At 41.4% G+C, this 15,739-nt stretch overlaps 2 protein-coding genes across 3 annotated transcripts in view; both read left to right on the top strand.

The window, feature by feature from the left end:
* The window catches only part of pip5k1ca (phosphatidylinositol-4-phosphate 5-kinase, type I, gamma a), a 46,610-nt gene extending 36,014 nt beyond the window's left edge, over positions 1-10,596 (top strand). The window contains exons 16-18 of one of the 2 annotated variants that reach the window (XM_018670118.2): positions 1,636-1,897; positions 5,821-5,910; positions 7,532-10,596. In XM_018670118.2, coding sequence (XP_018525634.1) covers positions 1,636-1,897; positions 5,821-5,910; positions 7,532-7,534 — 355 coding nt within the window. In that variant the 3' untranslated portion in view covers positions 7,535-10,596. The remainder of the gene's footprint in view (positions 1-1,635; positions 1,898-5,820; positions 5,911-7,531) is intronic. The other variant, XM_018670120.2, reaches the window with a different exon arrangement.
* Positions 10,597-11,301: 705 nt separating this feature from the next.
* Positions 11,302-15,257, top strand: LOC108879054 (ras-related protein Rab-11B). The gene is made up of 5 exons (XM_018670189.2): positions 11,302-11,460; positions 12,592-12,787; positions 12,899-13,092; positions 13,296-13,376; positions 13,481-15,257. Exons 1-5 carry the CDS (start codon positions 11,421-11,423, stop codon positions 13,624-13,626), a joined length of 657 nt encoding a protein of 218 aa, XP_018525705.1. The 5' UTR covers positions 11,302-11,420; the 3' UTR covers positions 13,627-15,257.
* The last annotated feature ends 482 nt before the right edge of the window (positions 15,258-15,739 follow it).

The raw sequence follows: 15,739 nt of genomic DNA, 5'->3' as shown, positions 1-15,739 counted from the left end.
TGCATATTTTAACTGTTTTTATTACTACACATTTACCAGTTTTCGTCTTATATGAAATTGAAACTGCATCAGAAAAAGAAAAACTTTAAAAACACAACATCATGTGTAAATTATATGAAATACATTCTGGACAGTACTGTAACAGAGTTGATGCAATGCAATGGCAGTGTGGCTTCCATTTCAGCTGGGGTTAGGTCAGCGAGGATCAGGGTGTGGTTGCTGGGGGAAGCCAACTGAATAATTGGGTCTGATGCTCAGAAAGCAGTGGCTAGACATATGGCCTGGGGGTCTGGAAGGAGCTGGCAGGGAGGAGGGAGGTGGGCGGAGAGAGCAGCTGAGATAGCGACAGGCGACTAGATTAACCATCTGAGCGATCTGACTCAACTCACCTGCAGCTGTGGAGCTGGTTGGAGAGGTGAGATGAAGCAGAGAAAAGGGAATGGGACAATTGATTGGTTGTAGAAAAAAGTGCGGTGTGAAGAGAGACTGGGAGTTAGAGAAAAACAGTCAATCTGAGGAAACAAAGAGTTGCAAAAGAGAAAAAAATCAAAGACAGCATCAGCAATGAAAGATGGGGAGTCTAATATACAGAGAGACAAAGATATATGTACAGTTTTATAAAGATATATCCAGCAGAAATGAGAGATGGGATGGAAGAGACTTTCTGCATGGCAACTACCACCACCACCACCACCACCACCACCACCCCACCCCCCATTTATTCAGCCAATCAGTTCCCTCTTTGAGATGCCAACTCGGCCTTTTTGCCTCAGCAGCCAGCAGACGGGCTTTTCCTCTGGTGGAGTTAAGCTAAACACAGAAGCTGAGAAAGCAATGTGGATGTGCCTAAATCCTTCCTAATAGTTGATGATCTGGCCAGGAACAATGAAGGATTGTGGCAACACACAGCCAGCTGGCAAATCTTTGAGCTTAAGCAGCTAAACCACAAACACCCACGCACGCACACACACATAGCTGTTGAATTTTAGTCAGAGCCGGCTTACTCTAATAGCTTAGTCCTGTTTCTGAGGCCTGCTGCAGGAAAAGTGGCTTTTGACAAGTGCCCCAATTAAAGGCTCTTAATGTCTGCAACTGCTGTGTGTGTGTCACCAGGTTGTTTTTTTTTGTTCCTAAACTACGTGGACCCTTTGTTATAATGAGTTTTTGTCATATTTTTATTAAAAACAAAACAGGTTTCCTTCAGGGTGCATGGGAGAATTGAAGGGCGGGGGGCGGTGCACCTGAGGGAAAGGCGCAAGGACACTGCGCTAGGCAAAAGGGACAGGTGCAGCAGCATTGGCTGCAATGCACAGCTCATGGAGGCAGTAAAGATACTTCAAAACCATTTGCATACAGTTGCATCTACACTCAAAAGTCATATTCCTTTTTCTTAATTCAGTTCAGTCTGAATACACAGACATGATACGCTGATTTTTAGATTCAGTGTGACCTACACTTTCCAAAAATATAATTATCTCTGTTGTCCACCATGAATAAACTTCCATAAATCTATGTAGAAATCATATGTATAACTCCAGAAATCATCAGGAATCATCAGTTGTCTCAGTTTTATCTTAGGGGCAGCCCAAAGCGTCAGACCTTCAACAGTCCCACACCTTTTCACCTTTTCCACAGGGAGGTTCAGGAAGTAGCTGGTGCCGAGGCTCCTGATGCCGCTGCCGCAGCACCCTCCAGCTGTTCGTCAATACCTGAAGCAGCCGCATCCTCTGCTGCCCAAGTTGCTCCCTCCTCTCCCGGGGCAGCCGAGGAAGCCCCATCCAGTCCCAAGTTGGTGATGGTGGAGGCGGACAGGGCCAGTCAGGTGTCAGGTTCAGGCTGCACCAGCCAGGCTTCAGTTGATGACGACGATGACGTGCCAATCACAGATATCTACTTTGTAAGTAAAACCCCTTCCACACGTGTCCTCACACATGTTCACACATTTATATACTTTCAGATGCTTTTAGAAATTGTTCCTGTGAAGATGAAAGTAAACTTGTCTCAGACTATGACTAGCCCTTGTCACTTCTCATCTTTTTGAGTTTCATATTTTTATTTAGCCATCAGATCATCCCAGGATCAGGATCAATGTATTAATGGTTATATAGACACTGGACTGAGCTGTATGATGCTCTCCTACAGAGGCGTTGACACAAGGACCACAAAAAGCAGGTGGAGACTCAGGCTGGTATGGGAATATAAGCGTGTGCTGTTACTGCTTGACGTGTGTGGTGCATTCAGTTAAAGGACATGTTTGACATTTTGGGTAATACGCTTAAATATGCTTCTTGCTGGGAGTTAAGCGAGAAGATCAATAACTACTTCCAGTCTTTATGCTAAGTTAAGCTAACTGCTGGCTGTGGCTTCATATTTGCTGTAGAGACATGAGAGCGGTATCGACCTTCTCATCCAACTCTCAGCAAGAAAGCAAGTGTCAAATTATTCCTTTAAACAATGTATTGCAGTGTGCACTCTGGTTTGGAGTGTTTGCAAAGTGATAATAGCATGTGCACCATCACTTTGCTGTTCCTGTCTAATATGATCTTCAACAAAGCCTCAGACACACTCACATTTGTGGAAATAACAGCTAAAGCTTTTGCAGTTTGCGTGTGTTCAGTCCACAGGAGAATCCTACTAAAATCAACCGACTACCATCAGATAGTGTTGTGCTGGCAGGTGTAAATGTGCCCAAAAGCACAGCTATAAATGAATGTATGAGCGTCAGGTGGAGCATGGAGAGTGAAGCCACTGATCACAGTTACAGATAGAAATGTTCCCACCTGGCTACTCTCCTACTGGGTGTCCCCTATCAGGAATCAAACACCCTCTAATGTGGCATGAGAAATTCCTAATGGCCAACAGGTTAGTCAGCAAGCTCTCTCAGTTATTTAACAGCCCTCTCAGCTAACGGGCTCTGGCTTCTGCCCAGTTCATGCTTCAAAAGGAGGAGATACTCTCTCTGTGCACAGCAGCAGGGGGTCTGTAGTGCTGCGTGAGGCGATGTTACACTGTGCACGTCCCGAAGTGTAACTACACAGAAACACGCCACAGGCAGTGCGGTCACAAGTGGCCTCTAGGGAGTCTGCAGTTAACGCACTCTCAAATATCCAAACCCAACTGTGACCGTCACACATATGTTGTATATGGGTTATGGACAGGTACATTTAAACTGTCAGCATCTCAACCATCTTACTCCGTTTGGTCATTTAGCAGCTCAGTCAGCTGACTCGTCATTTGATCATCCTTTACGCTCCCTGTCTGTTTCTGCTGCCTCTGCCATCGTCATCACTTCTCCTCCTCTATGACATCCCACACAAATCAGGTTTCGACACGATCACTCAGCCCGCTTTTTCCGTTGATAAATGCTTCAGGTGTCGGTTCACACCACTCAGAGAGAACAGCAAGAGCCACTGGACATAAATTTCAGTGTTATCGCTCCTGTGTTACTGAAATTTTTTCTTATTTTTCAGGAGTTTCAGCGATCAGTAACAATTTCTTAGCTTGTTAAAATCTTTATCATTGTGTATTGTGGAGGAGTGGAAATATTTTCTCAGACAAAAATCCATTGCTGGCGTAAGTGCTGCTTATACATAAAGTCTATTGCAGCTGAGAGAAAATTACACCAGCACTGCAAACACTCACTGAAGACTGAGTTTAGTTGTATAATGAATAATATGTCCTCAGTGGACTTTGATGGCAATAGAGAATCAAAATAAATCAGATTTCAGTCCTTGCAACTTGCATTTGTCTGAGAGCGTACATTTTTATACAACACAAAATTATTCTCCCATCGGCCTCTGTTCAGTGTACAAACAAACAGCAGGTACAACCAGTTGATGTTAAAGGACAGTGTTTTTCAAGCCTTTAAATTATACAGCCAGTGTGGAAGAGAGCGGCAGGAAATTTTGATACAAGAGATGGCAGCATTTGAGATCGTGTTGCTGCTTGGGGAAAACACAGAACATCATTTAGCTGTGAGATTGGAGGGATTGCTCAAGAGACAGGCATGTGTCTGTGTGGTCACTTCACAGGAACCTCAGAGTGGCTCCTGTCTGAATTATTCAGCCACTATCAACAGCCTCCACATTCACTTTTCATGATTCCTGCTCTGTTCTCCTTCACCTCTGTACCACATCTGATTGTTTTTCTCCTTTTGTCTGCTCTCTTTCCTCCTCTGCTCTCTTCTCTCACTCGACCTGATCTCTTAAATAGTTCTCACCTCCCCCTCTTCCATCCAGTCCTGAATCTTTCCTCCACCTCTCCCTCTTTCTCAGTCCTGTGATTGTCGTCACAAGGTGTAATGAAAGTGGTGTGATGGTAGTGAGTTGTGTGGAAGGGGGTGGGGGGGTGAAAGCAGAGCGGCTACCAGACTTGAGAATCTATCTGTCACCACTGACTCATCCAGTGTATCTCTGCTGGGTTACACACGTCCAGAACAATCTTTTCCATTTTCACCTCAGCATGTTTCCCTTTTTACATTGTGTTATTTCACCTTTCATCAGTCCTCTGTCCCTCATCTCTATTTGTCATATTTCTTTTTGTTTGTCTCATGTGATATGTTCCCCTGTTGTTGTCAGTTTCCTGATGGGAGGACCTGGGTGGTCTCTCCTCTCCGACAGAGGAGGAAGTGCCAGTCCAGTTGGCCAGTAAGTGAGAAGTGAGCTTGTAGGATAAGTGGCCGCTGTCCTGGCGTTAGGATAGATTAGTCCTGTGTACGTTGCTTGATGACAGTGTTGAGAGGAAACAAGATTTTGGAGTTTATCCGAGGAGCTGCAGCTTGTCATGATGTGCGTGATTTATCCACTGCAGGTGTTTTTGTGATTGCGTTGAAACTAAAAAAAAAAATGCCTACACTCCCCATAGTGGAGACAATGAAGCGCGGGAGGTGGATAAACAAAAGACAGGAAGGCTCTTATTTGTCTGTCTTTCTTTTACTCTTGAATCACCTTGATCACCTTTTAAATTTGTTTCCTCACTCACTGACAGCCCACCTTATCCCTCTTTACACCCGTGTGGATAGTGTGTTAACGCCAGTGTGCTGACCTTGGAGTGGATGTGTGTATATATATTTATGTATAGTGAGTGAGTGTGTGAGTGTGTGTGACACCAATCCACACCACCTCCGTCACCATGGCCAACATACTGTGCTGCAGCTGCTTGCTTCCCTCTCTTAAAGCGCTGGTACCTACAGTGACAAGGAGCCAACTGAAACTTTCAGAGACTCTATGGAAAGAGCACTTTTGTTTGTTGGAAAGGAAAAAAAAAACATCCTGCTCTTGTGTTTTGCTTTGACCGAGGATGCTTTCTGTGTCTAACTGTCCTGGCATCCTGGCTTTCTTCCCATTCCAACCTCCTAATTCCCGCTCCCCTCATCCTCCCTGTTTGGCTGATGCAGCGACTCATCCCTCGCTCTGTACATTTCACTTTGCCTCCCAGGAGCTAGCCCAAACAGGGCAAAACATTGAGACACATGATTCAGTAAGATCCATCATCATATTAACAGCACTCCTCTTTACCAGTACAGCCAGTTATTTGCTAATATTTACATCTATGTTCAAATCTGCTAACTGCTGAAAGGATTAGCACATCCTTTTAAAGACTTTTAACATTTACTCTGTATGTCAGATTCACACTTTCCGATGTGTCTCAGCAACATTTCCTCCTTTATGCATCCCTAATTTTCATTTCCTGTCTTGTCCTCTCTTCTCCTGTGATCTCCTGTGTCTTTCTCTCCTGCCTGCCCCTGCTGCTTGTCTCTGTGCATCTGGCCTTTCCTCTGTCCCTCTGGCCCCCTCTGCTGTGGTGGGTGTGTAAAAACAGCCTCCAGAGGACAGGACCTGGGTGTACTCTCCGCTACACTATGGCTCAGAGTCTAAGGCCCTGCCAGATGGGGATTGGGAAAGAGAGACAGTAAGTGAGATTAAAATATACAGTAAAGGGAAATCCCTTAGACAAGGACTTAAATCAGTCCTAGATCATGTCGTGTTTGGTGGTGATTGTTCATCGGTGATAAAAAAAGGATGAGTTGTAACTTGTGTAAGAAGTTTTTACAGTAAATGTAGACAAAGTTTCTCAGGTCCCAAAGTCTATTGCAACGCCAAGAATAGGCTCAGTCTGTGTCCAGAAACCCACCCCCACATTACTGCATTCATTCCTCATTGAAATGTGGGAGGAAATGGTCAGTGGCTGCCTGCATGACCATTTAGTCCACAGTCAGCCATCCTATGTTCCCTCCAACAACAACCTGCTCAGAGTTTACTACAGCATGTTTCTTCATCGGCCTGTGGGAGGTCATTACACTCATGCATCACCAGACTCCCACAGCTCATGCCGCAAGATGTTCACAACTAGACTGTGTGCGTTAAACCTACAGAGGAGTCACATTTTACAGAGCATGCTCACCAGCATGTCCTGTTTGCTTTCCTCAGTGTAAAGCAATGTAGATGAGTTTTTAAAAAATCGAATAATATATTGAATTCATGTACTTTTGATCTTTTGAGTTTACTTGGAGCGGTTTTGAGTCAGGAGTTTATTTTCAGTGTTGAAATATAAATCAAATGTTCTCACATCAGACAGAGCTATCTGCCTGGTCGGTAAATCTGATAAGTTAGACGATTAAAGTCATAAAGACTCAAAATGGAAATTACCTCACTTGGCTCTGGCTGTTTTCCATTAGAAGTTTTAAATGAGATTGTCCTTGGCAGGCTACCTGTCTTCTTTGTTCAGTGTAGCAGCATTTACTGCACTGTAAGCCATGCTCTGATAAGGAGTCATCAACCACTGATTTTTCTCAACTCATTTTGTTTTTAATTTTCTCCTCACACAAGACATATTACACTAGAGATGTCCTAATCAGGGTTTTGTTAAAACATGTTTTTAAAAAATACATTTAAAATGTCTTCCAAACTTAAAAACATGTGATACCCATAAATGAATGGGATGTTTCATTTACCAGTTTATAATAATCCCACACCGCGGGCCACTTCTTTGAAACATTTCCCTCTCTGCTGTTATTAATCATGTCCAGCCCAGTGAGCTAAAATGCATGATTTACTTAAAGCTGCATTAGAATAATGTAGAAAATACAGATCAATTAAAATATTTCATGCTGGCTCATTATGTTACAGCATCAGTTGATCCAAGATATTCCACTAAATCTTTATAAGATGTGGGGTTAATGTGAGCAGACTCCAGTCAGACTGCTGTAGCCCACAGGGTACACAAACTGTGGGCTGTGTAAAAACCCTCTCTCTGTTGTCACTTAATTGTGTGACACATGAATGCTGTATATCTTTACCTTTCCTGTTTTCAGGTACACATGGGTGTTTAGTGTGTTTACGAGGTTTCTCTTTGCTTTACCGTTCTGTTTTCCTTCTTCCACTTCCTTTTATAAATTCACATTGATTAATATCTAAGTATTTTCTCTGTCATTAACAAGTAATGCGTGAGAAGATACACATTTTACATCCTGTGGAAATCAGTGTGTGTATGCTGTGCGCACTAATACATTCACTGTGTGTGTCTCCAACAGTAAACCGTGTTCTCCGGCAGAGAGGAGCGAACGTCTCAGTGGAGAGGACTCATCAGTCTGAAGTCCAGACCTCAGCAGTAGCAGCAGGATCTCTGTCTGAACCAGGATTTTAAACACGCATACAGAAACTGAACACACCGAGGGAGAAAGTGACTGAATACCAGAGGAGGAAAAAAAAATCCTGACAGTGATGACATCACTGATCTCCTACCATCCCTGCCTTTCACCCTTAACAAATGGAAACTATATCAATTTAATGAATATGTGTATGTGACATAGTGCGTATAAGGCTGTAGTCTCATATGTTTGACATACATGACAGACAATAGTACCTGTTCTTTTTCACACAAGCACAGCCCTCCAACAGGCTCTAAACTGGCTTTTCCACTCACTCTGCAGAGCAGCACATAGAGTTGTGAAGTGAAAGGGAAGCTGCTGGCTACTGTAAACTCACAGTTTTCACATTTTTCACTAGTTGAGCCTCTGGTGCCTCACAAAAAAGATGACAGAGCTGTATCAAATTCAAAACACTATGTCATTGCAGTTGAAGAAAACATATAGTTGCTCAATTTTACCCAGAATTGATCCAAAATCTGAAAATTAATTTATTTAACCTGTAGATTGTGTTGTCAGCTTTGTTGACCCCATAATCTTTAGCTTCTCGCTGCCATTAGCAGCACATGTAAGGTCATTTTTAGCCCAGTCATACTTAACCTCTGATTTTACCGTTTCTATGTACACTAACTTGTACCTTTGACTTTTTATCAAAGAATATGATATCTGATATTTTCTAACACAGTTGTTCATATTTTGTACTGATGATTCAGCCAGGACAGTTTCATGTCCATCCCAGCCGTGGAAGAGCTCCAACTGTGAGTCACTTTAACTTCTGGAGCCAGGACTTCCTGAGGTAGCTCCTCCCACTTCGCAACTCTACTGAAACTTGCATGTCCTGGTTTCAACCAATCAGGAAAAAGCCCACCAACCATCCTTAGTACTGGCTTTACACACAGTACACCACATGCAGATTTCAGTGCACTCACAGAGGAGTGAGTGGTCAGGCCTGTGGTGTTGGAGGGCTGTGCTTGTGCTCATAGAACTGGAGTTATGTGATAACCATTGTTTGACCAATCAATATGTCAGCCTCACATTTCCAGTAGTGAAAATATGCAGTTAAGTTTATCTAGGAAAGAATTAAAAGTCATCATTTCATTTAGTGAATATATACAGTGATTAGAAGTTGTTGACTTCATAGCATAATAATTTATATCAGATGGGTTTTTTTGCAACTTTTTTAAATTTCTGAACATTTCTTCAGCTGTTTTACTCCTGTGAACTTTAATTTATTTTGTCTGTTTGTAGTTTATTCTAATCTTTACTGTTACTGGTACTTTTAACTTTTTTTTAATTTACATCCAAAGAACTTTCATTTTTGTTTTGATGATTTCATCACTGCAGCTTGTTAGTAGTTTCCCAGTTTGATTTTACTTCACATTTGTTGTGTAAATTCAGTGTTACTACTTTTTTCACTACAGCTCTTGTGGAAACTGCTGAGGCTTATGGCTACTGCCTTCAAAAGAGAAGACATTCATTACAACACTAAGGCAGCAGACATTGTCAGTCACTAATCTTCACATCATTACAGTGTCTTCCAGTGTTGCCCTATTTTTGGACAGACGCACACAAATCATTTGCAACAGTAAAATTTCACATTTTCTCTTTTTTTTCTAGGTGGAAGAATAATCAGCATATCAGTGACATTTGCTATATCTGGTCGCCCTCACCCCCTCACAATAAGAAATCCATTGACTGAACATTTCAAATGTTTGTAGATGTAGAGCATCAGCTATAGTATTTGCAGTCAGTATCGTACCTGTTATCTGTATGTTTGAATGACCACAGTGCGTTGCAGTGATGACTTGGTGCGACACAGCAGTTTGTAAATGGGTTGAATGTTGTTTGCACATATAAAGAGGACCTGAAGATGAACTAGTGATAGAGGCCAAATAAACATGACATCACGTTATCATACCTTTTCAGTTGTTAGGAGTTTTCTGCTCACACAGGCAGATATTTAGACAGCACTTATTTTAGGGTTATCAAGTGTGTGTGTTGGTGAAGTCAATCACAGTCATTGTAGGGTTAGTGTTTACTGTAGTCTCTCTGTGGCAGACATCTTAGGACTCTCGACTAAGACTTAAGTTAAAGTTCAACAAACTGATTTGTTTTTTTAAATCTAACTTCAGAAACAGTTTCTTCAGTTGGTTGGTATGTTTCTTTGTGTGTTTGTGTGTAAGGGAGGACACATCAATGTCAGACATTGTAAAATAGAAATCTGTTCATTTTCATGATGTGCAGTGGCCAGTTGTAATCAGTTTGCTGTTGTTCATCAGATGGAGACCATAGCAGCAATATTTTGTACAGTCTAGCTCTTGAGTTCATTTTAATTGCCTTATTGGGAAATTTACATGTAGGCCTATCGTTTATATTTTTTTCACTTGTGCTGTTGTATTTATTTTCTTTCTCATAGTTGTGCTCCTGAGAATGTGTACATAAAATTATAAATACATATATAAAGATATACAAATATATTTTCCATTTGAATCGGAGAATATTATTTTTATTTGGTTTTATTTTTGCTGCTGGGCAAGAAATTATTGCAATCTACATAATTTACTGTATCATATTCTTCAGTGTGTTTATTGAGATGCAGCTGCTGTATATTTATGGTCTATAAACCACAGCTGTTTCTTTGTAAGATATCAAAAATGGAAAGATTTGTGGGTTTTACTGTACATGCAAATCAATAGGGATTCTTCCAACTGTTCAGCTGTGTTGTGTATGTGTTTTCAAATCGCGGTGTGCCCTCATCCAATAGGGAGAGTCCTTTACAAAGACATAGCATGATTTCAAAATGAATATGCATATCAGAAATGTGTATTTATGTATATCTGTGTATATTCATCTATTTATACGTGAGGATAAATAGATGGCTGTATGTGTGTGTTTGGACTCAATCAGAATGAATACAAAATAAAGCAGTTCTATGAATTGTTGTCCATGGAGGTAATGTCATGTTACATTTTTACTTATTCCTCATTTAAATCATCACACATCTAATCTGAAATGGAAATGAGATATTTGTTTCACTGACCTTGGATTTGGGATGCAGTAGCTGTTGAGGTTTGCAGATGCAGAATGATAGAGATAATCAAATGTCCATTTCTACCAGTAGAAATTAAACCCAGACAACCAGAACACCAGAGGAAGAATCTCTCCAATTTACCTTGTAATTTAAGAAACACAGAGAAACTGAAAACAGTCTAGGTAATATGTTCATCTATGTTGCTTGGTTTTGATATACACTGAGAAAGACCAATTCATACATAGTATAGTTTTGTTTATTTTCACATAAGCCTTCCAAAATAATATAACTTTTTTTCTAAGAGTGGACATGCTGTAGGCCACTGGGTAAAATATAAAAGAAAATGCAACTAAAATAAATATTTAGTGCACTGATTCTGGTGTTCTCTTCTCTCAGTAGACACTGTGAAACAGTCTGCATAGTTGAAAATACATATGTCACATGAATGTTGCTCAATCAACAAGGAGACATAGGGCGTCAAAGTTTGGAGAACAAAGGGTGTACTACCTCGCCGTGTTCTCTGCTCTGCATGATGATTGGTAGGCATTTTTCAATGAAAGCAGATTATTGGTTTATTTATGTGTCAATCAATAAGATAACTGTCCCAATTGGTCCAAATCGACGTTCCTGAACTCACGTGCTCGTTCCCTTCCTTGAAGGCGGTGCCTACTAGCTGCCGGTGCAGAGGGTTGTTGTTGTTTAGTGGGAAAGTACTTTAAAAAGTACAAAAACTAGTGTCGCGAAATGGGAACCCGAGATGATGAATACGACTACTTGTTCAAAGGTAACTTCTTCTTTAAAGGTGGATGAATGACAGCGTGTTCGTCCTCTTTATTACACTTCGATGACAGCAGTAGGAACTGAGGAAGTCAACTAAGCCAGCGTTAATGCTAAAGTTAGCTCTGCTAGTAGCAAAGTGGTAAACGACAACATGATAGGTGTTGACTGTCGAACGAATTCTGTAGCCACTGTTGCCTATTACAAGTTCATCCAGCAGTGTGTAATACCAAAGCAATGCCTGCTCAGTAGTTTACGCATTATCCTCGCAAATCAACCAGCTAGTCCATTAGTGGCGTTCAACTCTCTTGAATTAGTACGCTAGCGGTAGTGAAATAAGCAGCTAAGTGCCTAGCATGCTAACATGAAAGCTGCCTGGCCTCGTTAAAAACAATCCCCTAACGACCAGACGTTAACTTGAAACTACAAGATGGTCAACGTCTGCTCTCTGACAGAAGTCATATATTTACAGCGCTTCACTTTAAGAGCCATCAAAGCTGAGGCTACTCAGCTAAGTTGTCAAACTACGAACACAACCGCTCCCTAATTTCTCTGTGCTGCTGCTGACCACTTACTGTTCACCTTTAATGAGTATATTTCCACAGTGCTGACAGAATGATCGATAGATAGACATAATTAGTCCCAGTGGGAAATTAATCTTATAACATAAACAGAAGTGGTGGGTAGGTGTAGGGACCAAAGTACGGTGATGAACAGCTTGCATAAGAAACAGGGGACTAGCTCTGATCTGGTCAACCCTTCTTATTGAACAGGACAGAGACGTTATTATTCAATACAATAATGCCAACCCAAAAAAAGTGAAGTCTGTGAATAGGAACTGAACTGAAAACTAGGATGTTGCTGTAATTTCTGAAGCACTAAGTACACACTCTGCTGTACTGTGTGTGTAGTTTTTGGTTTGTAATCTACAGAGGTTGCCTCCAATGAGTTAAATTGTCAGAGGCTGGACTGAAGCTTAGCAGTGTCGCACTTACTGACTCTGAACAATGTGGATAAGTGTGGATAAGAAAAGCTACAAGCTCAGCCCCAGCATGATCACTCATCTTTAACAGTTTGTCAGACTGACAGCAAAGCTGCTGTTGTAATGTTTTTGTGTGGGTGTGTGTTTTGGTTGCAGTCGTACTAATTGGAGACTCTGGAGTGGGGAAGAGTAACCTGCTGTCCCGCTTCACAAGAAATGAGTTCAATCTGGAGAGCAAGAGCACCATCGGGGTGGAGTTTGCCACCCGCAGCATCCAGGTGGACGGTAAGACGATAAAGGCTCAAATCTGGGACACAGCTGGACAGGAACGCTACAGAGCAATCACCTCAGCGTGAGTTTGTTGTTTTATCTCTGTGTAAGCAGGTGTATATTGATCAACTTATTGTGCTGCAGGAAAAAACAGTAGAGTTGATGTACTCACCTGGTTTTCTGCTGTCACCAGTTATTACCGGGGTGCAGTCGGGGCCCTTCTGGTTTACGACATCGCCAAGCACCTGACGTATGAGAATGTCGAACGCTGGCTGAAGGAGCTGAGGGACCACGCTGACAACAACATCGTCATCATGCTGGTTGGAAACAAGAGCGACCTCCGCCACCTCAGGGCGGTGCCCACTGATGAGGCTCGAGCCTTTGCAGGTAAACAACAGCACTGCATTAGAAATGAGTCAATAAGGAGTCGACTAAAGGGGAATTCTGTAAGAAATAAAATAACAAAAAAACACTTTAGTTTAAGCACTTACTTAAACCTCTTACTTAAAGAGTGTGCATTTAACCTTGAAAATGATTATCTAAGCTGTTCCTTGTTAACATTTACATTTCTTTCTTTTTCTCATCCTCAGAAAAGAACACTCTGTCATTTATTGAAACCTCAGCCTTGGACTCTACTAATGTAGAAGAGGCCTTTAAGAACATTCTGACTGGTAAGAGAACTGATAAACTGTTAAATATAACATGCACCTCACCATGAATGTTCAAGGTTGCGTGACTCTTCATTTTGCTGAACCGTTGCTGTTTTCTCTCACAGAAATCTACCGCATTGTATCTCAAAAGCAAATATCAGAAAGTTCTGCACACGACGACTCTCCGGGCAACAACGTAGTGGACATAAGCGTCCCCCCAACCATGGACGGGCAGAGGGGCAACAAACTCCCCTGCTGTCAAAGCCTGTGATACTCATGTTTCCTTTTCCTGTTTGACTTACTGTCGGTCTTTCCTCTCTTCACCGTAGCTTTACTTCAGCTGTCATGCTGCTGTCAACACGATACCCTCACTGGCTCAGATGTCTCTGACCCAAGACTCTTGTAGTTGACATTCCTTTTTGCTGTTTTTCCTCTTTGTTTTTCATCATTTGTTTGTCTTCCTCTGATTTCAGAAGAGCATGTGGATATGTAATTTTATGGCCTCATAATAGCCTGGGGAGGGAGGAAGTGTTTGCTATTATGAGACTGATCTCACAGCAGTAGTGAACTACAATTTGTTTTTAATTAACTAGCTTTTATGGTCCTATTGACCTGCTCCTGTTGAAGGAACGGTGAGGGATCAGCAGGCCTGTTCATCAGTGCTCCAGTTGGTTTCTACTTGCCTCCTTTTCTCAGCCTTCAGTGATACAGATTTAATGACATGATCCGCAACCGTGGAATCCTGGTTTCATGTCTGCTTGACCTGATTCTGCCTATCATGCAATACGGGTGTAGAAGAGGAGATGAGAAGAAGGTAATGCATCAATACTTTGGAGTATAGATTCATTACTCTGTCTGGAGTTTCTGTTTGCCTCTTTAATTTTAATTTTCCTCTCTGAGCCCTGAGCCCACTGTGGCATTAAATTAACATGAGCCAGGGACCGGACTGGCTGTGACTGTCTGACTTAAATATGGGCAAGTGTGAAACAAATGAAGTGTTTTTAATTTGTGCGTGCATGTATGAGTGTGTGTGTGTTTGTTAATCTTAGTGCCCAAATATACCAAAGGATGCAATCTATATCAGCTTTGGGTTTTCTCATGAAGCATGTTCAAGGCTGCTAAGATTGCAGATCATTGCTGTACTTGTCAAATCAGTCTAGACAGTTTGGAAAAAAAAAGATGTAATGCTATATAGCAAAAGTATTGTTATAAATTGCAATGAGTGATTTATTGTGAAATGATAGTGTCAGCCTGGAACACGCCTAGTGTCTAGTTCCTTTCTCTGGCTGGCTCAGGTCAAACTCTCTGTTAGCAGGCTGTCTCAAAATGAAAATCTTTCTTGCACTTAGGTCCAAAAATTTCAGTGGAACAAATCACCGTATATTTTAAATACACTCAATTCTTTATGAAGTGACATTTTGCTGTTGCTTATTTGGAAGACAATGTTGGCTGAAAAGAACAAAATTCATTATATGTTGTGCTTTTTTTTTTTTTTTTTTTTTTTTTGCTTTTAAAGCAGTTTCCCCTCATGTACCTGAGCAGCCTTTGCTGTCATTTGAATGTGATTATCTGTTAAAGGGGAATGGATAAAGATGTGTGTAATCTGAGAACAACTGCAATTTGAAAACGCTTTCACCTAAACTAGAAACGGTTGTTGTTGGGTGGGAAAATGGAAGTGAAAATCAGAAATGCAAATTGTTTACACGGTTGGCTGAAATGCCACTTCTCACCCATCTGGTAGAAATGATTTCATGTGTGACTGGTTCGATACATTTCTGTCTCTCATGATGTTTCACATTTCTTCAAGTGGTGTGTATAAAGTCAGCAAACGTAAATGTGTTTTGCTACTTTTACCTAACACAAAATGCTGAAACATAAATAAACCTAATTCACGTGACCATATGGCAGACACTTATTTTTGGATACATCACTCACTCAGTGTGCCCTTAACTTAAAGCTGTGTCCTCCACTGTTGTCTGGCAACTTGGGTTTCAGCTGATGGGTGGTCATAGTGTCAGTGGAGCTGTTTGTGCAGAGTGCACGCAGCCTCACTGACAGGCTTTACATATCTACAGGTATGATGGGTGGGCGCCCTCACAGAAGATGACACCTCACCATCTTCATGTTGACTGCCTTTATGCATCAAGGGCATGCCCTTTAAAGTGCTGGATACTTGGTGTCAGAACAAATACTGTCAACGTGAATTATTTTAGCACTACCCAAGTGTTGTTAACCTTAATCAATAATGAATATTCACTATGCAGTTGTAAGTCATGCTTCTTCCAGTTCAGTAAAATAAAATACAATGTGGAAAATATGCGAACAAACAATTTGTGCTGTTTAATAAAAACTGACTTTGAATAAATGTTTGAAGGTAGCTACGG

Source organism: Lates calcarifer, linkage group LG17 (genome assembly GCF_001640805.2).
Source record: "Lates calcarifer isolate ASB-BC8 linkage group LG17, TLL_Latcal_v3, whole genome shotgun sequence".
NCBI classification, from domain to species: domain Eukaryota; kingdom Metazoa; phylum Chordata; class Actinopteri; family Centropomidae; genus Lates; species Lates calcarifer.
The sequence above is the reverse complement of the archived record's forward strand: the minus strand, read 5'-3'. Positions and strand labels throughout refer to the sequence as shown.